The sequence below is a fragment of the Eubalaena glacialis genome, chromosome 10 (genome assembly GCF_028564815.1).
Source record: "Eubalaena glacialis isolate mEubGla1 chromosome 10, mEubGla1.1.hap2.+ XY, whole genome shotgun sequence".
NCBI lineage: Eukaryota > Metazoa > Chordata > Mammalia > Artiodactyla > Balaenidae > Eubalaena > Eubalaena glacialis.
The window spans coordinates 85796185-85820323 of NC_083725.1; the positions used below are offsets into that span (position 1 = coordinate 85796185).

Here is a 24139-nt window from a genome sequence, read left to right on the forward strand (position 1 = left end):
TTCTCTGCCTCCTTTTCTCTCTTTATTCTGTGGAGGGGGGTGGGTATATTTTAAAATTCTAAAATTTGTTTGCAACTCTCAGGTGTATATTTGAATTACACCTCAATGTGTATCTAAAAGGAGGGATCTCAGCATTTTTTTAACCTCACCGAAATGCCATTATTATTATTATTATTATTGGTATTTAAATTTTATTTTTCTAAGATTAAGTTCATTTTCCTAAGGTAGGAAGACCAATTCATCTTTGTTATCAGCCTTTTTTTAAATTAAGAATCTGCTGCTCTCAAAGGAGGTTTCAACTCAAAAGGCATAAATTCTGAGTTTTTAAACTTAGGCATTTTAATTTTTCACAGTTTATTGGACAAAGATGTTACAGAATACACACACGCACGCACATACCCTCAACAGATCGACTGGCCGTGCCATCATGTAGTCCTAGGAATGGCAGCTGCTCTCAGGAGGAAAAGGAAAGTGAGTTAGCCTGAGCAGGGGGTGGCAGCCCTGCTGTCACCGATGGGGATGGGGAATGGGGAGCCGCAGGGCGAGGAGAGGAGGAGGAGAGTGACTGCCTCTTCTCATCTTTTTTTTTTTTTTATCTCAAATGTATTTATTTATTTATTCCAAATTTGAATCCATACACTTTTTCAGCTATGAATTCATTATTCATTTCCTCTTCACATCAAAATTTTTCAAAAAGGATATCTATAGTAAGTTAATCTGCATTCTCACCTCCCTATGATTCCCAAACAACTTCAAGTAGGTCTTAGTCCCAATACAACACTGAAACTGTTTTTGGTAGTCACCAAAGACCTCTACATTACTAAGTTCTGCTGAATTAAGCCTATACATAATTTACTTGTACCATACTTTGCCATCCTATATCATGTTTTTAAAAAAGTGTGGTTTTGATGGTGACATTTAAAAATTAAGACATCACAAATACATTTTTGTTATCTCTAAAATCTGAAGAATGCTTCAGAGCTGCCCCACTTGACCCTACCATCCTGATGCCCCTACCATTCCAGCAGAGACTTCAAATACAGTCCTATTCAGGGTGGATGCCTCCCATGCTCCAGGTAAAAGATAAAAGCCAAGATTGCCTCCAGGTGAGGGCCACTGGAGGTGATCAGAGGCCCCAAGCTGAGCTCTGTATTCACTGGTTCTCCAGAAATAAACAAGAAGTGATGGCTTTGGTTGATACTGGAGCCGAATTTACTCTAGTTCATGGTAACCCTCAGAATTTTCTGGCCCCCTCAGTATCCAGGCACTGCCATAAAGTTTTGGGGAGCTGTTTGGTCAAGTAAGATGTGCACTGTCCCAGAAGCTGTGACTCGTAAAGTGAAAGCCTATCCAAACCCTAAGAATGTGAAAGAGACACAAGCCTCTGTAGTGATTTAGGGGTTTTGGAAGACTATTATTCCCCACCTGGCACAGTGCCTCCATCCCTTATACTGCCTTGTGAAGTGTGGGACTGGAGATCAGAGCAGCAAGTTGCCTTTAAGAAGTCAAAAATACTACCGAAGCAGATTAAAGCCCTGGGCATCTCCCAAACAGGGCTACCATTTGACACAGATGTATCTGTGACTCTGGAAGCTAGGAGTTGGGAACTGTGGCAGAGACAACGTAAGAGAGTACTCCTAGGATTTTGGTCCCAGCTCTGGAAGGGAGCAGACGCTTGATATACCCCCTTAGAGAAACAACTCCTAGCAATGCACACAGTGCTCCTCCAGGAAGAGCCTCTCACAAAGGAAGAGCATGTCATGATAAGAACTTCCCTTCCTGTCAAGGGGCAGGTTGAGAATATGTTCCATGGACCTACCTCTGCCATGGCTCAAACTCCCACTTTGACTAAGTGGCAGCCTATTTGCAGCAAAGGAGCATGCTGCCCACTGTCTCTAGAATTGCAGGTGCTACTAGACCCTGTAGAATATGTAGATCTTACAAATACCCGTGCGCCTATTTTGTGGTGGCCCCTGTGGCCTGCAGAAAGGGACTGGGGAAAATTCCTGCTGATACCCGGTGTACTGATGTATCTAGTTTGGCATTCTATTCACATGGACTGCCGTAGCTATGCAGCCTAACACTGACACCATCTGGATTGGGAACAGGAACAAGGCTCAGCAGCTGGTGGGCTCAACTCAGAGTGGTTAGGCTGGTGAACACTTATAAACCCTGGCCGTAATCACTCCCTTTGCACTGACAGCTGGGCTGCTCTAAAGGGATAAATTCTATGGCTTGGACCAGCGGTCCCCAGCCTTTTTGGCACCAGGGATCGGTTTCGTGGAAGACAGTTTTTCCAAGGACGGGGACGAGGGATGGTTCAGGCAGTAATGAGAGCGATGGGGAGCGGCAGGTGAAGCTTCACTTTCCTGCCCTCCGCTCACCTCCTGCTCTGCGGCCCTGTTCCTAACAGGCTGCGGACAGCTACCGGTCCGCGGCCCGGGGGTTGGGGATCCCTGGCTTGGACAATGGGAAGCCAGGGGGTGGATGATTATGAATAAGTTCTTGTGAGGTTACGATATATGGACAGAGATTTGGGTTTGCTTGCAAGAGCCTGCAGCAGTCCTTACTGTCTTCCACATATGGGCTCATAAGGAGCTGACGTCCGCCAGCAATCAGGAAGCTGATGCTTTAGCTCAGGTAACAAGCCCTAGCAACAGACCCTTCAGTAGATACAGCAGAATGGATCCATAAAAAGAGAGGCCACCATAATGTCCAGGTGGGATGGCATATTGCCAAGGATGCCAGATTGCCCTTGAAATACAACTTGGTTAATGCAGTAACAGCATGTCGTCTGTATTTTAAACAATGTCCAAGGCAACTTCCAAAGGAATGTGGGGTCATCCAATGAAGTTCCCAACCAGTGAGAGATCGGCAAATTGATTATACTGACCTCTGAGTGAGGGCTCCAAATATGTCCTGGTTTGTATGGGGATTGTATCTGGCCTAACCCAAGCATTCCCAGTTGCCTTGCAAACCAAGCTGCCACCATTACAGGATTAAAGAAGCTGAGTATCATTTGTGAATACCCTCATCAAATAGCAGTGATCAGGGGTCATATTTCAAAGGTCATGATGTGCAAGACTGGTCAGAAAACATGACATTGGATGAAGGTTCCATCTCCCCTATATACCTGCAAGCCACAGGGTTAGTGGTCTATGGAATATTAAAGCAGCATATTAAATAACTAAACTGGTTAAACCACCTTGGCTGGGTGGACTAATTTACTATCCCAAGTTTTAATACATTTAAATGATCAGCACATAGGACCTGTTGCCCCATATGCCAGACTGCAACCCCTGCTGAGACACCCAACACCATAAAGGTATGGAAGTCACAGGAAACAACCACTGCCCTGACTCTCACCGTGCATCAACGTGTTATGCTGCTGAGAACGCCAAATCCCATGACGCCTGGGAAAGGCTTCAACTACTGGAATTTGCAATGGTACATTCCACTGGGATGAGTGAGTTACTCCCTACCCCTGGATGAGGGGGAACCACTTATAATCTCCACCAGGATCCTGTTGTCCTGCTGCAAGCCAGTCCTGTGGAAAAGCACTATGATTGAAATGTAACATTGAAAGTGGGGACTCTTCTCATCTTTGAAGGAACAAGTCAAGGGGCATTGGCTGGCTCCGTGGAGGAGTCACTGATGGGCAGAGGACGCTAACTTGAGAAGCCTGCTCCCTTTGGCCTGGGTCCCCCAAGGCCGGCTAGAGAGGAGAGCCAGGCCTGGCAGCTTGTCAAGAATGGCTACCTTTGAAGCCAGAAAGTGAGAAGAGGCAGCCAAAGACATTGTGGAGGCCCAAGACACTGTCCAGGTGCACATGTGTGTCATGCACGCTGTCTCTTTGACTCTGCATGAGGATACTGTGCTCCTCAGACGTGGAAACCCAGTTCAGAGATATTTCGTAACTTGCCCAGAGTAACACTCATTGGTAGCGAAGCTGGGCTTTGAACTGAGATGGGCCACATATTTTTCTTTCTAGCTCTGTGACATTCAGCTGCACAGGGGCTTACCTGTTTTTGTCCCCCTGAGAAAGGAGAAATACAGGTTTGGGATTGTCCCCCTTGCCCCCTTTTCAAACAGCTTTATTGAGGTATGATTCCCATACCATACAATTCACTGATGTAAAGTGTTCAAACCAATGGTGCTTGACATATTACATTATTTTACAAATTGTGTGTTAAATTTTATTTAACATTTCATTTGACCTAACATTTGACATTTTAGCCATTTTTAGGTGTACAATTCCATGACATTAATTACATTCACAGTGTTGTGCAACCATCACCACTCTCTATTTATGAAACTTACTCATCACCCAACAGAAACCCTGTAACCATTAAGCCCTGACCTCTCATCCTTCCCGCCTCCCAGCCCCTGCAAACCTCTCATCTTGGTGCAGCCATAACAGTTTGGGACAGTAAAACAGTTCAGTGGTTCTTCAAAATCCAAGCATAGAGTTACCAGATAGCCCCACAATTCCAGTCCTAGATCTATACCCAAAAGTGTTGAAAGCAGGTGCTTGAGCATATATTTGTACACCAGTGTTCATTGCAGTGTTATTCGCCACAGCTAAAAGGTGGATGGTTCTTTTTTTCCTTCATCCCAACCATATGCTTGATCCTCTTCTTTACCTTAGCAGCTCTGCTTAAATCTTTTCTTTTTAACAATACAGTGTTGTTAACTATACTAACCATGTTGTGCGTTCCATCTCCATGACTTACCTGTCTTACGACCAGAAGTTTGACCCCTTTCACCCATTTTGTCCGCCCCCTCACCACTGGCAACCATCAATCTGTTCTATGAGTTCGGATTTTTTTTTTTTTTTTTCAGATTCCACATGTAAATGAGATCATATGGTATTTTCTTTCTCTGTCTCACTGCACTTAGCATAACGCCCTCGAGGTCCCCCATCCCTGTTGTCACATATGGCAAGGTTTTCTACTTTTTTTATGGCTGAATAATATTCCATCGTGTGTGTGTGTGTGTGTGTATGTATGTATATATCTATATCTACATCTATATCTAAATCTATATATATCACATTTTCTTTATCCTTTTATCCATTGGTGGACACTTGTTTCCATGTCTTGGCTATTGTAAATAATGCTTCAGTAAACATAGGGGTGTGTATACCTTTTTGAGATGGTGATTTTATTTCCTTTGGATAAATACCCATATGTGGAATTGCTGGATCATGTGGTAGTTCTATTTTTAATTTTTAAAGGAACCTCCATACTGTTTTCCACAGTGGCTGCACCAATTTACATTCTAAACAACAGTGCACAAGGGTTTCCTTTTCTCCACATCCTCACCAACACTTGTTTTTTCTTGTGTTTTGGATGAAAGCCATTCTCACAGGTGTGAGGTGATAGCTCAGTGTGGTTTTAATTTGTTTCCCTGATGATTAGGGATGTTGAGTACCTTTCATGGGACTCTTGGCCATTTATACGTCTTCTTTGGAAAAATGTCTATTCATGTCTTCTGTTTTTTAATCAGATTGTTTGACTTTTCTCTATTGAATTGTATGAGTTCTTGTATATTTTGCATATTAAGCCCTTATCAGATATATGATTTGCAAATATTTTCTCCCATTCAGTAGATGGCCTTTTCATTTTGTCGATGGTCTCCTTTGCCGTATAGAAGCTTTTAAATTTGATGTAGGGTTTAATTCTGTTTTTTATATTGAGCTTCCAAGTTAGATGTTATTCCAAATGGAGTTACTTCAGTATAGAGCAATGTGTCTTAAATGTTTTTTTCATTGTCAGCCCCCTAAGGTGTCTTTTTGACATTTTTTTCCTTATCGTTTTCTCATGAAAATTTAATACCAGAGATATACTATATATCTGCTCCTGTGCTGTGGCCCTTTGGAGAATCACAAACTTTTAAAAATAGCTAAGATTTTTCCACTCCCCCAAGAACCCAGTTGAGAGTGAGGGTGTGAAGATTAAAGTACTACCTTGGGAGCCAGGTCTGCCTGGACTCGAGTTCTAGCTCTGCCCCCTCCTTGTTGGGTGACCTTGGGCAAGTTGCTTAGTCTCCCATGCCTCAATTTCCTCATCTATAGACTTGAAATTATGAAAAACCTACTTGAAAGGGTTATTATGAGAATTAAATTAGTTAATAAATGTAGGCCAGTACCTGGTACTTGGTAAATGCTACACAAACGTTAACTATTATTATTTTTTAAACGGTTCTTCCATTTAAAAGTAGTTCAAGACCAGTGGATTGTATGAAAACCTGATTCTATTCCATTTTCCTCCTTTTGAATGGTGTTTTCCATTGTACTTTTGAATTGTGTTTTTAGAGGAAAGTGGGTTATGAGTCATTATTCTGTGGGTTTTTTTCTCATTTCTCTTCATCCATTTATTTTTAAATTTTTTCAACAATCACTTTTCATAGGAGTCTGGACTTGGTGAATTTTAAGGACCACTTTAAATGCTTTATGGTTTCGGCTTTCATATTAGATAAGATGGATTCAGTCAGATGTGTAAAAATTTGGAGTTGGGAATAATGTTCATTTCAATTCAAGAAGATTGTTTCATCTAAGGAATCTCTTCATATGGGGAAAGGCACAGAGAAGTAGCTGTCCTTCCTGAGGACATTCAGCTGATCATCATTCTTCATACAGGTGCTGGAAGACAAGGACTGGTTTTATTGAAACCCGGCTGTGTTCATTAACGAACTGCCCATAGGTCCACAGGCGCCTGTTTGTGTAATTCAGAGCCTGGTATTTAATCACTGGTTAATTTGATGCTGTAGTGAATCAGATATAAACCTCTGGCACCAAATCATTTATTTTTAAAAGACTGAAACCTCTGTGCACTTTATTTTGACTGCATGGGAAAAGTGGTGAATAAATAATTTGACAAATTGTGGCTATAGGAAATTGCTATTTAATTAACCGAGGAAAGTGGATATGAGGAAGGGGAAGCTAAGGTGGCTTTGTAGAGAGGCAGAATAGAGTAGATACCAAGGTTCAAATTCTCTGAGGTCACCTTCCAGCTGTTTAACCTTTTGTGCCTCCATAAAATAAAATAAAAATATTAATATGTATCTATCTATATGGTACTTGTGAGGATGAAATGGGTTAATACATGCAAAGTGCTTTATAACTATGGCACAAAGTAGTGATCAATAAATGCTACCTATAGAAAGAATAGTGCAACCAGAGATAAAGAGGATGTAGATGCTTGGCTGGTGGTGCTGCAGTCTCCCATCTCATTCACTCTTGGCTAACTTTTGTGTATCTTTGTAAAGCAAAAGAATAGCTGCCCAACATCTCTCCATTTTTCCCAACTCCCAGCCCCTGGTAATCACCAGTTTAGTAATTTCTATGAGTTTGGCTTTTTTAGATCCCACATATAAGTGGTATCTTACGGTATTTGTCTTTCTCTGTCTGAGAGAGAAGTGCTTATTTCACTTAGCATAATACTCCCAAGGTTCATCCATGTTGTTGCAAATGGTAGGACTTCCTTCCTATGGCTAAATGATATTCCATTGTGTGTGTGTGTGTGTGTGTGTGTGTTGTGTATCTCACATCTTTTTTCATTCATCTTTTGATGGTCAAAGAGTACAAACTTCTTAGTTATAAGATGAATACGTTCTTGGGATCTAATGTACAGCATGGTGATTATAATGAACAATAATGTATTATGTATTTGAAAGTTGCTAAGAAAGTAGGTCTTAAGTCTTCTCACCACAAAAAAGAAATGGTAATTATGTGACCTGATGGAGCTGTCAGCTAAGGCAATGGTGGTGATCATTTTGCAACAATAAGTGTATCAAATTTACACATTGTATACCTTAAGCTTCTGCAATGTTATATGTCAATTATGTCTTAATAAAGCTGGGGGAAAAAGAAGAATTGCTGCCCAATCAAAGTGATAAGGGAAGGCCATCAACATTTTATGAAGCCTTCTTCTTGCCTTCTCAAGACTCACAACAAACATCTTTTGGGTGAAACCTTCCTCAGTAGTTTTTGATGGAATTAGCCACTTCTTTTTCCAGTAGAACTTTGTTCATGTTCAGGTGACTGCCTCTTTACTGGATTAGGACTGGTTCTGTATGATCTGGCCTTTTTCACTTAGTATAAAAGCCAGAATACAAGGACCATATCTCACTGACCTTTGGAATCGTTACTGCCTCTAGAATTCAGCAGTCTCTTAATAGCTCTTGAATTTCCTTTCCTAGGGGTAGGGAAGGCAAGAGACCATCATAGCTTCCACATTTCCAACTGACTCATAACTCAGGAGGAAATCTTGGATCTTTCTGGAAGCGCTCACCGGTTTTGTTGGTACTGTTGGCTGAAGTAGGGTTCAGATATTAATAGATTCACGTAGGCTGGACCACAGCCTACAGCTAAAGCTGAATGAGTCACCTTTCACTCAATGTGCTTCTTTCCTTGCAGATGCTCAGCATCAGTTTGTGGATACTCTCCAAGGTCAGAAGTACCAGCCTGGGAGAAAAAAAAAATCATAGTGAGGTATCTTACAATGTTCTTCCGATGTCAGCTAAAAATTGGTGTGCTGTGATTCCCAGTGGCACAAAGAGATGTTACTTTATGACAGTATTTAATTCTGAAATTGAGCCCAGCAGGGGGAAAAAAACATCTTAGCATGAATTTGCAAATATCTGACATAGCTATATATGGGAAATACTTTTAAAATGTCAGAAAATCCAACAATCTAACTTCTACCTTATGATGTATTTAACCTTGTTTGAGAAGACTTCTTTACTATGCATGGGATGACCAAAAGGTTATTTGAATTTTTAATCTGCAAATATTTGATCTGGCAGGCAACATGTTTGTTTGACACATATCTTAGAATATGATGTAAAAATTCATCTCACCAGGCAACAGAGAAATTTAAAGGGTTATTGTATTAGTCAGTTGGAGCTGTCATAACAAAGTGCCATCGACTGGATGGCTTAAACAACGGAAATTTACTCACAGTTCTGGAGGCTGGAAGTCTGAGATTAGGGTGCCAGCAGGGTTGGGTTCTGGTGAGGGCTCTCTTCCTGACTTGCAGATTGCTGCTTTCTCCCTGTGTCCTCACGTGGCAGAGAGAGAGTACGCTCTTTCGTGTCTCTTCTTAAAAGGGCACTGATCTCATCAGGAGGGCACCACTCTCATGACCTTATCTAAACCTAATTACCCCACAAGCGCCCCATCTCCAAATGCCATCACATTGGAGGTTAGTGTATAAACATAATGAATTTGCTGGGGGAACACAACTCAGTCCATAGACGTTATATAGGAAGCTCCCTAGATTGTCTTATTTTTCTCTTCTCTTCTCTTTTCTTGTCTTACTTTCTCTTTTCTTTGCCTTCCTATTTTCTCTTTACTTCCTGTCATGTTCTCTCCCTTCCCCTCCCTCCCTCCCTCCCTCCCTTCTCCTCCTCCTTCCTTCCTTGCCCATTTCCATCCTCCCTTCCATCCTCCTCCTTCCTCTCTCTCTCTCTCTCTCTCTTCCCACCCCTCTCTCTTACACCCCCCTGCCCACCAAGCTCCTTGTGATAACGTGCTTCAAGGCACAGACATTTGTGGGTTGAATCTGATAGGCAGATGTGTTTTGCTTGGTCCAAAATATTTGAAAAAAAAAATGGAGCCACTATTTTAAAAAGTTAAATTAATACTAGGGTATGTAACTTCTCTAGAAAGATCAGAGATCTAGCCCACAGTCCCTGGGAGGCAATACTACAGAGTGATGAGTACAAACTCTGGAACCAAGCTGCCTGAATTCACATCCTGGCAGTCCAGGTACACCTCCTGGCTATGGGACCTTAGACAATTAACTGTCCATTCCTATGGCCCTAGTCTCTCATCTGTAAAGTGAAGATAACAGTTCAAATTCTTCCACTGTCTTTCCACCACTGAGGTTTAGTGTCATTTTCCATGTATCATTCGCCTTGCACAGTGTTTTTTACCTTGTAAGAGTGAACCATTTCTTTGTTCTTGGAAGTAGAGAAATGAAAACGATTGAGAGAGATTGATAGAGTGAGGGAGGGAAGGGAGAGAAAGGGAGGGAGGAAGGGATTGATTTATATTTTAGGAAAAATAATATATACGTTCTTTATTTTGGAGAAGAGACATATTTTGCACGTATATCTTCTACCTGGCTTCTGTTGGCATTTGGTTTATATTTCTAGATTCCATAGGCATTTAATTTCTCTCAATAATTAAACAATAATTATAGAGATGCACGGAACATTGGATAAAGCACTAACTCCAGAGTTAGAAGACCTTGATTCTGTTACCAGCTCACTGATTATCTGTGTACCTTTGGGCAAGTCAGAATTCTTCTCTAGGTCTTTATTTTCTCATCTGAAAAAGGTCATAATAATTCATATCTTGTCTGCTTCACTGGATTTTTATAAGTTCAAATCAGAGACCATATAGGCCCTCACTTTACAAAATATCCAGTGTGACACAGTTGGGAGAGTATTGACAGTTCTAATATCAATCCCAGTGCCACCACGTTTTTATAACTCATGATTTCTGAAAAGTCAGGAGATTAAAGTCTGGTAGAATTGCTCTGCAAGTTATCTTACTAGTCCCTGGAGGACTTGTCCCGAGCTGTGCTTTTGTTTGAATGTCTGTTGCTAGTCCTGGCTGTTCTTCATTTTCTGGGGAGATGCCAACTCAGTTGAAACAGGTATCAAGGAACAGTGTGAAGGTTCAGGTCATCTTAGTAGTATTTTCCAGGACTTGTATCTTGGAAAAGACATCTGGAACATCTTCAAGCTCATTGAAACAGGATGAAATGGGGTGGCCCAGAATATAATGCTTCAGAGGCAGGGTTTATGATGAATTGTGAGGACAGAAACACCTGAATGTGTCAAGAACTTTAGAACCAGGGAAGCCTTTAGATGCTCTCTGATCCAACTCACCATTTTATAAATGGGAAAACCGATGTCTAGAGAAGTGCCCAGTGCTAGGGTTAACTAATAGAAAGAGCAAGAATAGAGCTTGACTCTTGACTGTCAATCTAGCCCTCATGTCCAACAGTCAGAGTGGAAGAAGTGTGCTCTTGAAGTCACAGAAACCTGGGGTGAAATTGTAGGTGCTCTCCATGTCGTTTCTTATGGCAGTCCATTGGATGGTTGGGGATAATGAAATGAGATGCACACAGTTCTAGGCACAGAGCACAGTCTCAATAAATATTGATTTTCTTTCTTCACTCTGTTTTTTTTTTAAATGTGCACAGGGAATGGGGCATAACTTCTCCCCCTACTCCCCCTCGCCCCACCCTCTGCATCCAACCCTCTCTGGGCTGCCTTTTTCTAGGAAATTCTTATGTAACAAGTCTGAGTAGATCACACTGTTTTATTTAGAGAATTCTTTGCACTTGCTTCTATCTTTGCTACCCAAGCTCTACACTCTAATTTAATGACGACGATGCCAAATTCAGCTCTGTTTGTTCTGAACAGTCTTATGCAGATGGAGGCTGGTGATATGTGAAGAATCATTATGCCACATCAGATTTCATTTGAAAGTCCATAGGTATACCTTCTTAAAATGAAAACAAACTACTTTATTTTCCTGGGAAGGGACATAAATCATGTATTTTTATTACCCCAGAAGACCAACAGAGGACAAGCACTGATATTTCAAAGGTGACAAGCAATCTATAAGAAGGAATCACACTTTGAGCCCCATTATACTCCAGCTGATATATACTGCAGTGGGGTTTATAGATGTTTCTCTAACAATGTTTAATAAAAGACCCAAGCCCCTTTGTCACTAGTTCCTAATCCTATAGGGGGCCTTCAGTAGTCTTAAGCATCCTGAGTTCAGGTTGTATCAAGGGTTCCAGCTCAGAGCAGAATGCTATCACCTGTTTTGGGGTCCTGGATCTCTGGAGTCTAAAGTTTGAAAGTGTTAGGATTTAATATAAAAGAGCCACAGAAGCGGTGATGCACAGTACAGCTTTACTATTTTAACAGAGAGTGTAATACAAAACAAATGTCATGAACAGTATTGCACATGGACATAGTATTTGGAGATCTGCCTGTTTCCATACACTTTGTGATAGCATCAGCCGTGTGTAACATAGTCACAGGATCGAAGAGTTATGGAGGGCTAGAACTGGCCCAGTGAAAACAATGCCAACTTTGAAGTGAGACTGTGGATTCAAACCCAGGGTCTTAGGCTTACTGACTTTATGCCTTGGACAAGTGATCTAATAATCTCTGAGCCTCGGTTTCCTCATCTTGACATGGGGGTATCTATCTCCTATAGTAAGTAGTCAAGTGGAATAAATGGGGTGATGAGATGCTACCTGTGGAGTACCTAGCATAGTGTCTCATATGTCAAAATGACAGCTACTGGGTATTAACCAGGTGTTAGGGGCTGTTCCTAGTTTTACCTTTTGAGGTTAGCAACTGTTAGCCTCTTATTCATTTTGGTATCGTACTGTGCTTAATGATGTGTTTTAAAATGTTTATCCATTCATCCTTTTGGTAGTCAGCTTAACTGTGGTTCTTAGAAATTCTTGCTAGACTGATCTAAACCTTTAGATTGAGCCTGGCCTTGAGTGTGTTCAACTTCTCCTTTGAAGTTCAGTCTCAGACATTGCCTCTTCTTGCCTTCTGGCTTTTGGGTAAATATCAGACTGGAAAGGACCATTGCTTGAGAGAGGGATCTGTTTTAGGCAAAGCACCATCACCACCCGGGCAAAAGCCAGATGGCTTTTCAGGCTTATATTTAAAAACCTCATTGTGGGACTTCCCTGGTGGCGCAGTGGTTAAGAATCGCCTGACAGTGCAGGGGACACGGGTTCGAGCCCTGGTCCGGGAAGATCCCACATGCCTGCCGTGGAGCAACTAAGCCCGTGCGCCACGACTACTGAGCCTGCACTCTAGAACCCGTGAGCCACAACTACTGAGCCTGCATCTCACAACTACTGAAGCCCGCGTGCCTAGAGCCCGTGCTCTGCAACAAAGAGAAGGCACTGCAATGAGAAGCCCGCACACCGCATCGAAGAGTAGCCCCCGCTCGCTGCAACTAGAGAAAGCCCACGCGCAGCAACGAAGACACAACGCAGCCAAAAATAAATAAATAAATAAATAAATAAATAAATAAATAAATTTATATATTAAAAAAAAGAAAAAAAACCCTCATTGCTTTGGGCTCACTCAGTTTCTCTTTCTGAGCATCAGTTCATTCTTTAATTGGGGAGTTCTGTTTGTTTCTTTTTCTTTTTTTTGGGTAACTATTCATAACCTTTTAGGATCTTTTGTCTGTGTACAAAAAGCATTTGTCCTAGACTCGTTTTGAAAAATCTCAGTTGTTTGCTATTAAGATTTTCTCAGGATATCCCAGCTCTCTGAAGATGTTAATTCTGTTTTGATTCTCTGCATAACCAGACTTGCTTGTGAAGCACTCTTGAATCCTCTTGAAACTGTCTCCAGGGTTGTGCCTTTCCCTGAGGATGGAGAGGCAATCTTTCTTAGGCAGATGTGTCTCCCCTCCATCCCCTGTCCCCATCCTGAAACTAGGGGAATTGTCAATTCCTTACTTTCTTCCATCCTCTTGTCTCAACGGACCTAACTGATGACTCTAAACACTTTTTCTCTCCCTACCATCATTTTTACCAGGAAGTGATTTTTATATCTGCTGTTTGTGTGATAGAAGATAAGCAACAAAGATAAGATCGTGATAGTTTAATTTTCTGGTACATTTGTCAACTTTTCTGCCTTACTTTGGTTCTTCCTCTTTCTGGACTGGTACCAGAGCATTATTAGATATGCAAGGGCTGGAATTACCAATGGTATGAATTGAAAACAAAACCAACTCAAAGACGCATCAGCAGAGTGGCAGCGATGTGTGGCCATGGGGTCCTAGGTGGCTCGCAGAGAGCAAGGGTTGGATAGACCTATGTGAGAAATTCTCTCTGGGGTTTCCTAACATCCCCTTTCTGATTTTTGAAAATATTTTTACCCAGGGCCTTGGCATCCTATGAAACAAGGAGATAGTTTGGCTGTTTGAATCAAAATAAACTTGTTATGGCCAAGCAACTCCTTCAAATCTAGATGAGGCAGACGCCTCTCAGCAGTTATGCAGTGGCCTGAGGGAAATGAGCCAGGAGTTTCTCTCTGGGAGGAGCTGACAAGGGTCCATGACAGAGAAACAGTCATTGCCATCAGCAGCCTGGTTGGCAGCTGTGGCCCACGGGCGGAAGATTGAATTGCCTCTGAGGCAAGTCTTGACTATTTTCTCATCTTAAAAAATGGCTGGGCATCCTAACAGTACAGAATGAGTTCAGTGTGGCTGCATCTCTGTGAGTAAAATACCAGTGTGATTTAGCCTTCAGCTTGCCCTGCTCCAATCCATTCTCTTCACTATAGCCGAGTGATATTTTTTTTTTTAGTTGTTTTGTTTGTTTGTTTATACTGCAGGTTCTTATTAGTCATCAATTTTATACACATCAGTGTATACATGTCAATCCCAATCGCCCAATTCAGCACACCACCATCCCCACCCCACCGCAGTTTTCCCCCCTTGGTGTCCATATGTCTGTTCTCTACACCTGTGTCTCAACTTCTGCCCTGCAAACCTAGCCGAGTGATATTTTAAAAACAGAAATTGGACTGTGTCACCACTGTGATTAAAGCCCAGGCTCCTTTACGTGGCCTCCAGGGCCCAGCAGGTCTGGCCCAAGCTCATCTTTCCAGTTTCTCTTAAAATAGGCAAAGTTCCCTCCTCTAACGAATTCTTCTTATTCTTCTCTATCTGGTATGTTATTCCCCTCCCCTTCACCTGTTTCATTTCTGTTTCAGGTCTTGGATGAGCAATCACTTCCATAGAGAATCCTTCTCTGAACCTCTCAGACTAGGTCAAATCCCCATGAAATGATCTCACATTATTGGTAGAACATATAAGTTCTGCTCAGTGTCTTGCCAGGCTATGAGGTCCATGATGGAGTTTTGTTCATCACTCTGCCTCAAAGTGTAGTAGAGGGCTAATTAGTGTTCTTTGAATGTACAGACTAAATGGTCCTCTCCCTTTCTAACTCTGCAAAGACAAAAAGTTTAGCCCCTGTAGTTTCCCTTCTGTTTCCTCATCTCCAATCTCTAAGCTGAATTTCTGTTCATCTTTCAAGATCAAGCTTAATGATCTTCTTTGAGATGTTTCTCATGGTCATTCTTTGTACTAGTCAGAGTAGGCTCAGTGGCTTAAACTAACAAAAGCATATTTCTAGGTCATGAAACGTGTCCATCATGCTGGTCTGGTGACCTGCTCCTCATTCAGGGAGCCAGGCTGAAAGAGACTTCATCTCTGTGCTCCCATACTTTCCAAGAAAGGAAGAAGGAAATGTGTTAAGCCTGATGCTAGCCCTTAGTCTTTCCACCCCGAGGTGGTATGCCCCTGCTCAGATTCATGCTTTGTCATATAGCCATGCTTAGCTTTGAAGAAGGTGGGGAAGTACAGTTGTATTATGTGGCCAGGAAGAGGAAAACTGGTAATACTGGATGAACAGTACTAATGCTGACTAGCCCCCTCCTATACCAGGCTTTTCTTGGTGTCCTAGTCTCTCACATACAATGATTGATTCTTCTACTCACATAGTCATATGAAAGAACTTGTAATCAACAATAACTAAATCACCTTTGAAATCTTAATGTCAAGCCCATTACTCTATAACTCCATCTCCTAGCTTTCCAGCTCTACACGCTCCAGTACTCTAACTGGAATAGTTCCTTGCCTCCATCAGGATTCCTGCTGCAGTTAGGGTTCCCTAGGAAGCAAACTCTGAGATGGAGACTGGTGTGCAGGAAGTTTGTTAGGGAGTGCTGTAGGGATGAACATATGTGGGGGAAGGGAAGGATACAGGATTGGGCAGAGGGTGGATTTAGCTCATCTCAATGAGTTCTCTGAACCTGGGATAGTCCTTTACACTTATCTTGAGTTGGGGTAAAGGAGAACCAGCCTCCATTGAAGGTTGTCCTCAGGACGGCAGTGTAACTAAGGGTAAGGCAGCTCGATTCAGTCAAGGACAGTTTTCCTAAAAGGCTAACAGCTGAAGATCGTTAGCAGGCGGTACTTCAGGCAGCTGGGGGAATAAGTTCTTCAGTTGTGAGGAGAGATCTGGGCAGTGCATTTCAACCATCTACATCCCTCTTACTGTCCTCACTTCTGTCCTTAATAGCTGAGGTTCCTTGGCATCTCATTATCATCAGCTCTTTTTTTTGCAACTTCAGTTCCCTTATTTCTCTTTTAACCCATCCTGTTTGTTTAAAAACTCATGTCTGGGTACACCTAACTTTCCAAGTACCCTGCCCCTACCCCAGATATCTGGATGGGACAGGAAAAAAACACATGGCCATGCTGACTGCTCTCACTTAATATTTATGGCCACAAATCACACATGCCTCTGCAGCCACCTAGTATACTCTCTAGTAAATTCTCTTTCCTTCTTTCCAAAATGATTATTTCATACCTTTTCCCCTTTCCTTAAACATCCAATACCTCCTTCCTCTCCTAGTTCTCTTTCTTCTCATTTCACTGAGGAAATAAAAAAAACAAGTAAAGGAGAACTACTTCATCTTTCCACCACCAAATATGCCAACTTATCTCCACCTCTTCCCTTATCTCTTGGTTTCATTCTTGTTGTAAAGATGACTTGCTCCATCTGTGGACTGGAACATAACTCCTCTTGCCTCCCCAGGACTTGGCTTCTGCAAAGATCTGTTCTCTCTTCTATATCATCAATTTTCTTCACTAGTGTTGAATCATTCCCAATGGCGTATAAACTCGCTGTGATCTTTTCCATCACGAGAGAGTCTTTAAACAAGACTGTGTTTCAACTTCGAGTCTCCCTAGAGCTACTACTTCAGCTTTTCTTCTCTTGATGACAAAATATCTCAAAAAGTTTGCCTTGTTTTTCTGTCTCCTTCATCTTTCATTCTTTCTTTAACTGACTCCAGTCAGGCTTTGCCAGCCACTTTCCCCAAACTACTCTTATCAGGTCAAGGGCAGCAGTGAACTTCTTGCCAAATCCAATGGTTAATTCTCTTTCTATCTTATTCAACTTTCTCAGCATCACGTGACAAAACTGACCATTACTCCTTTCTCGAAACATTTTTCCTCTTGACTTTCATGACATCCACTCTTCTGTAAAGCAAAATTTCTTTTTATAGCCGAGTAATATTCCATCGTATATATGTGCCACATCTTCTTTATCCATTCATCTGTTGATGGACACTTAGGTTGATTCCATGTCCTGGCTATTGTACATAGAGCTGCAGTGAACATTGTGGTACATGTCTCTTTTTGAATTATGGTTTTCTCAGGGTATATGCCCAGTAGTGGGATTGCTGGGTCATATGGGAGTTTTATTTTTAGTTTTTTAAGGAACCTCCATACTGTTCTCCATAGTGGCTGTATTAATTTACATTCCCACCAACAGTGTAAGAGGGTTCCCTTTTCTCCACACCCTCTCCAGCATTTATTGTTTGTAGATTTTTTGATGATGGCCACTCTGACTGGTGTGAGGTGATACCTCATTGTCGTTTTGATTTGCATTTCTCTAATGATTAGTGATGTTGAGCATCCTTTCATGTGTTTGTTGGCAATCTGATATATTCTTTGGAGAAATGTCTATTTAGGTCTTCTGCCCATTTTTGGATTGGGTTGTTTGTTTTTTTGATATTGAGCTGCATGAGCTGCTTTGTATATTTTGGAGATTAATCCTTTGTCAGTTGGTTCATTTGCAAATATTTATGGTTTCCTTTGCTGTGCAAAAGCTTTTAAGTTTCATTAGGTCCCATTTGTTTATTTTTGTTTTCATTTCCATTTCTCTAGGAGGTGGGTCAAAACGGATCTTGCTGTGATTTATGTCATAAAGTGTTCTGCCTATGTTTTCCTCTAAGAGTTTTGTAGTGTCTGGCCTTACATTTAGGTCTTTAATCCATTTTGAGTTTATTTTTGTGTATGGTGTTAGGGAGTGTTCTAATTTCATTCTTTTACAGGTAGCTGTCCATTTTTCCCAGCACCACTTATTGAAGAGGCTGTCTTTTCACCATTGTATATTCTTGCCTCCTTTATCAAAAATAAGGTGACCATATGTGCGTGGGTTTATCTCTGGGCTTTCTATCCTGTTCCATTGATCTATATTTCTGTTTTTGTGCCAGTACCATACTGTCTTGATGATTGTAGCTTTGTAGTATAGTCTGAAGTCTGGGAGCCTGATTCCTCCACCTCCATTTTTCTTTCTCAAGATTGCTTTGGCTATTCGGGGTCTTTTGTGTTTCCATACAAATTGTGAAATTTTTTGTTCTAGTTCTGTGAAAAATGCCATTGGTAGTTTGATAGGGATTGCATTGGATCTGTAGATTGCTGTAAAGCCATTTTTGAACACATAAACTCCAGAAAAGACTAAACTCTGTACTTAAGGTCGTAGGTTATCTTAATTCTTACCATGAACTTTTTATGAGAAAGCAGGTGGTGCTCTGATCTCCATTCCAAAGAGAAAAGATCTTTTTTTGTTGAATCAGCCCATTATTCTTTGACATGGGATGCATCTCCAGGTTAAGGGATGAAAGACATTAATTTGCATTAGACAATAGCTGCAGTCTGTATTCACAGTACAACGTGGGAGAAAGTTGGCTACACCATCATTTTGTAACAGATGGATTAAAGCATGTCTTAGTAAGAAAAACAAGCAGAGAGGGACTGGATTCCCTTGATCTCTCTGATAAAAGCAACACCATGTACAGTGGACACCTAATAAATATTCATTGGTATCAATGCCTGGACACGGAACTCCTTGATTTTGGACATTTAAATCAAGTATCTTTCTTGGTTAGAGATTAATAATAACATATTCAGTCTTCATACTTAGGTTCTTCACTGTTGTGTCCCACCATACATCTTTCTAGAAATATTTTCAGTTTAAGATGGGATCTTCTGCATCAGCTGAATTTGCACTTAAGCTTTTGTGTTTAACGCATCTTGCTTTTTCTCTTGGCTTTAATGGGCACTCGCTTTTTCTAATTTCATTGTAAGATGATTACATTCCGGTTCATTCATTTGACTAACCGTGATATTGCTTCTTTTTTTTCTCCTTCAGATATTGATGAGTGTGCAGCTAAGATGCATTACTGTCATGCCAACACTGTGTGTGTCAACTTGCCTGGGTTATATCGCTGTGACTGTGTCCCAGGATACATTCGCGTGGATGACTTCTCTTGTACCGGTGAGCATTAAGGAGCAATGTTGCTTTTCTGATTTAGTCCTTCTCTGTACCACATCTGTGTCATTACATTTAGCTCTAAGTACACTAAGTACTATTTTGAACTAACTAGCTCTTCTCTTGCATTATCTTATCATCAACTTTTTAGGAATGAAGTGATAATAAGAGAAATTTTGTCTGCCTAATTTATTTCCACTCCTAGTATTTCTGCCTCTGTGTGTGTACATGCGTGCATGGGTATATGATTTGAAATTGAAGACCCAGTTGCCTATGGTAACACTGAAGGACTTAGAGAGAGACATCAATTCCAAAATGAGAAAAGTATCAAACTATTTTCCTTCCATCAAGATGAAATGTGTTTTTATGTGAGAAAATGTACTTTGTTCTTGTTGGGAAAGACAAGAGGTTAAATTTAAAGCAGGAGCAAGAGCATCTGGCGGGCACGGATTGGGTATATGGGAGCCAGTCAAGACTTTTCACTGACATATGCTTATTGTCAGTTTTGTCCCTCTTCTTCCCTTTATCACCGGGCTGTCAGCACCAAACTGGAACTCCAGGGATTGTGGTCACTGCCTCTGTGTGAGCAGTGCTGACTTGGTGGGCATTTGGTTTGGTGTTCCATTATCCTTCAAATCACGAACACAGAGACAGGAACAGTAAATTGGTTAAGGGTGGTGGAAGACTCTGAGTCTTTCTTCTCTTGGATGAAATGTCTTTAAATGCCCAATCTGTAACCTATAAGGAAGGGGCTCCCTGAATACAAGATTTCAGTCATGCTGTGTATTTCTCTGACTCTTGCATCTTTCTCTTTGTCCTAATGACTGGTATATAAAAAATGATTTCTTTTTAAATTAATTAATTTATTTTTATTTATTTTTAAATTTTTAAATTATTTTCACTCACAATGGAATTCTACTCTTTTCTTAATATATTTTATTTTAATTTTTAAAAAATTTATTTATTTATTTATTTATTTATTTTTGGCTGCGTTGGGTCCTCGTTGCTGCATGCGGGCTTTCTTTTAGCTGTGGCCAGCGGGGGCTACTCTTCGTTGCGGTGTGCGGGCTTCTCGTTGTGGTGGCTTCTTTTGTTGCGGAGCATGGGCTCTAGGCGTGTGGGCTTCGGTAGTTGTGGCACGTGTGCTCAGTATTTGTGGCACATGGGCTTAGTTGCTCCACGGTATATGGGATCTTCCTGGGCTCGAACCCGTGTCCCCTGCATTGGCAGGTGGATTCTTAACAACTGCGCCACCAAGGAAGCCCCAATATATTTTATTTTGAATGGCCTTTTCAGAGGTGCAAAAAGTTATAAAAGTTTGAGAAGCATGTTTGTATGTCCAAAAAATACCTTTGCCATTGATTGTTGTATATTTTTATGTTACTGTTCTTTGGCTAAAGGATTTCAGATTGATGCAAGATTCTGACTCCTGCAGTAGGCCAAATATTGTTTACCTGTCTTTTACGTATTATTACAAAATTCCCAGAGCAAAAAGAGACTTCATAAACATTATGCTGTGATCCACATATTTTAAGGGGGCAAAACTCTTTTGGACCTGTAAACAAATACAGTCTAAAAATCTGTGATATTACAAATGAGTCTTGTTCTGTTCTCAGTGGTCTGTCCAGGTCCTGACTTATGTTAACCCTAACATGAGGCAAAGGCAGTGGATCGTCTCCCAACACAGAGGCACCATATCATGCAACTCAGACCTGATTAAGGCCCTGCTGGGTGGAAAGGCCTTGTTGAAATTATATCAGAATACTTAGCACCTCTGCTCTTATTTTCTTCACTGAAGGAGGAAGTCAAGGGCTGGTGATTGTTGAAAGCCTCTTAAGGATAGGTGCTCTGCCTGGTAGTTTGTACAGTATATATGCAACCAGATGGAAAATGTATTATTTTAAGAACTAGCTCCAGAGTTACTTTTAGAAAGAGAAATGTGTTGTTTGGAGTAAAAGGCAAGTGTGTGAGTATCAGTGGGTACACCATCCAAAAAAAAAAGAGTAAGTAGTTCTGCAGGGAAACTTTTTGTTTTGTTTGCGCATGTATTTTGTCTGAGAGAAAATAGAAAAGTTAGAACAAAAGAGAGAAAAAAAAGAGGGAGGAGAGAGGAACAAGCCAGAGACCAGAAGGCTGGGTGCTGTGGAGGAAAGGGGTCAGCGAAAACTGCTCAGTGAAAGGATGGCTGAAACGACTTTTAAGGGTAGGAATATTTAGTGTGAGGGGTTTTGTTGTGGTGGTTTTGCTGTATAGTATGCAGGGCAAGTCTTCCTCATGACCCTCCAACCTTCAGCAAAATCTGCCACCTTGAAGACTGGGTGAGACCCTCCCGCTTCTGACCCCAATGAATGCAGGTTAACATGAGGGACAATGAAGGAAATGGTACATGTGTGTATAGGATATCGTGACCTCAGAGGCAGAGGTAACCATTCCCATCTTTTCCCTGCCACCCAAAGTACATTTATACAGACATGTATGCAACAATCACAGTCACCACGGCCTCCTCTCAGGAGTGTCAGAAATCTCAATGAGGGCTTTTGGACTTCCCCCATAGATCATAGAATTGGAGATAAGATATTTTTCTTAAAAAAAAAACTTCCATTGATCCCAGATTTCTTCTTATCTACTGCCCATTTTTCTGCTTCTGTTCACAGCAAACGTCTTAATTGCATCATCAGTGGTTACTGCCTTCCTTACATGTACTTACCTCACACACCCTCTTCATCCACTCCCACTAAGTCTTCCAGATGCACCATTCGACAGAGAGTACATTTATCAAGGTCAACCATGAGCTCCATTTTGTTCAGTCTGATCTTCTTATCTCTTGTGACCTCTCAGCAGCATTTAGCAAAGCTGACTACATCTTCCTTTTTTAAGCACATTATTTTATTCACTTTTGAGACAATGTATTTCCTGATTTTCCTTCTATGTCACCGGTCACACCTGCCCAGTGTCCCTAGCTATTCTTCTTCCTCTGCTGATATCTTAAAGGTTAGAGTACTGTAGACCCCTGCCCTGGACCCTTTTCTCTTGTTCATCCGTATCATCTTTTCAGATGCCTCCATTCAGTATTATGACATTACAGCATCTCTATGTTAATAACTCCTAAATTTCTATCCAGTTCCAGTCTTTCTGCTGAGCTTCTGAATCATATATTCAACTTGACATCTACACATAGGTGTTTAATAGGCATTTCATATTAACATGTATGAGACAGAACTCTTGACTTCCTTCCACCTCTGCAAACCTCCTCCTCTTCCAATTTTCCGCATCTCAGCAAATGAAAGCACCATCTATCTAGTTTTTCAAGCCAAAAAGCTATGGGTGATACTTGATTGCTTTCCTTCTCTTGTCCCTCCACTTTCAGTCTGTACATCAGACTTGTTGAATATACCCTCCAGACCCTGTCCTAAGTCCGTCCACTTCATCCATTTCCGTCCATATCCTCTACTACCAAACTATCAGACTTCCTCAGTGGTTACCATTCTGGACCTGCTGCCCCAGACTTGCTCTACTGTAACTCTCTCTTCACAGAGTGATGAGGGCAAACTTGTAAAAACAGGCCTTTCTAAAGACCTCTTGTAGTTTTCCATTTCTCAGAAAATCAAATTAATTCTCCTTATTTTGATTTAAAACCCTATGTGACTTTTTTCCTTTCTGCCTCTCTGACTTTATCTTGTACCATTTCCATCCTTGTCCATTAGGAGGTGGCCACCCAAACTTTTGACTTTGTTTTTTATTTATTCAGCAGGCTTGTTCTGCCTTAGGACCTTTGCATGAGCTGTTGCTTCTTTGTAGAAGTCCTTTCCTCTTACTCTCTGCATGCCTGGCTTTCTTGGCATTCAGATCTCAGCCTAAAAATGATCAGCTCAGAGAGGCTTTCTCTGATTCATGTAATTAGCCACCCATTTTTCTGTCATATCACCTGATTTTAATCCTCTGAATATCACTTATCACCATCTGGAGTTTCTGTTATTTATATATGATTTTTAAAAATTTATGTCTTTCTATTAGAATGTAAGCTCTGAGAGGAGGAACCCTTTCCCTTTTGTTCACTGCTCTACCTTGGCTACTTAGAATATAGCCCGGCACAGGGCAGTGCTCAATAAATATTGAATGAGGGAATGAATAAAGCTGTTTGACCCTGGGCTAATGGTTTACTTCTCTAAATCTCACTTATAAAACATTGCTCATATCTGTTGTACCTATAGGTTATTGTGAACATCAAATAATATGTGTGAAAACATTTATCATGGCCCTTGTATCAGTCAGGTTAGGATGTTCTGCAGTAACAACCTCAAGTATGAATGACTTAAAATAATCAGGTTTTGTTTGTTGCTCATGTATTTCACTGGTCAACAGGAGTGGTGCTCTGCTTATCATAATGACTTTGGGATATAAGCTGATGGAATAGTCACTATTGTGAACACTGCTAGTCACCAAGACAGGGAAAAGAGAGCCTAGAGCGTCTTGTATCAGCCAAAATATAGTCTAACCAAATCCCTTTGACCTACAACTCATTGACTAACTATAACTAGTTACCAGTCCTCAACCAACTACAAGGAGAAGAGGAAAGGCCTTCCTACCATGTGCCTAGGTTTGATAACTAGACGTATTTGGTGAATGGTGCTAATAAATACCATAGCAAACGACACAATAGATTCTTCACCAATTTTGTGTCCATTGACATGAGGAGCTGTTGATTAAAGTAACCTTATTTTTTAGTCGCAGTTCACAATGTGATGGGGAACGTAGTCTCAAAAAAGAATGATGATATTAAACACATTGTACTAAGTGCTGTGATGGAAGTTCAAGCAAAACGCAATAAGAGAAGGGTGTTTGATCGTCAGGATGGAGCATTTGGAATGTTTTTGCAAGCCAAGAGGAGCTATTGGAGTTTACCGAGGCATGTTAGCATGCGTGTAAAGTAGAAA

General features: G+C 41.1%; 1 protein-coding gene across 3 annotated transcripts in view; it reads left to right on the plus strand.

Annotated features, from left to right (window-relative positions):
- Positions 1–24139, plus strand: part of NELL1 (neural EGFL like 1) — an 863771-nt gene that overhangs the window by 394722 nt on the left and 444910 nt on the right. For all 3 annotated transcript variants that reach the window (XM_061203146.1, XM_061203147.1, XM_061203148.1), the window contains exon 13: positions 19086–19211. In XM_061203146.1, coding sequence (XP_061059129.1) covers positions 19086–19211 — 126 coding nt within the window. The remainder of the gene's footprint in view (positions 1–19085; positions 19212–24139) is intronic.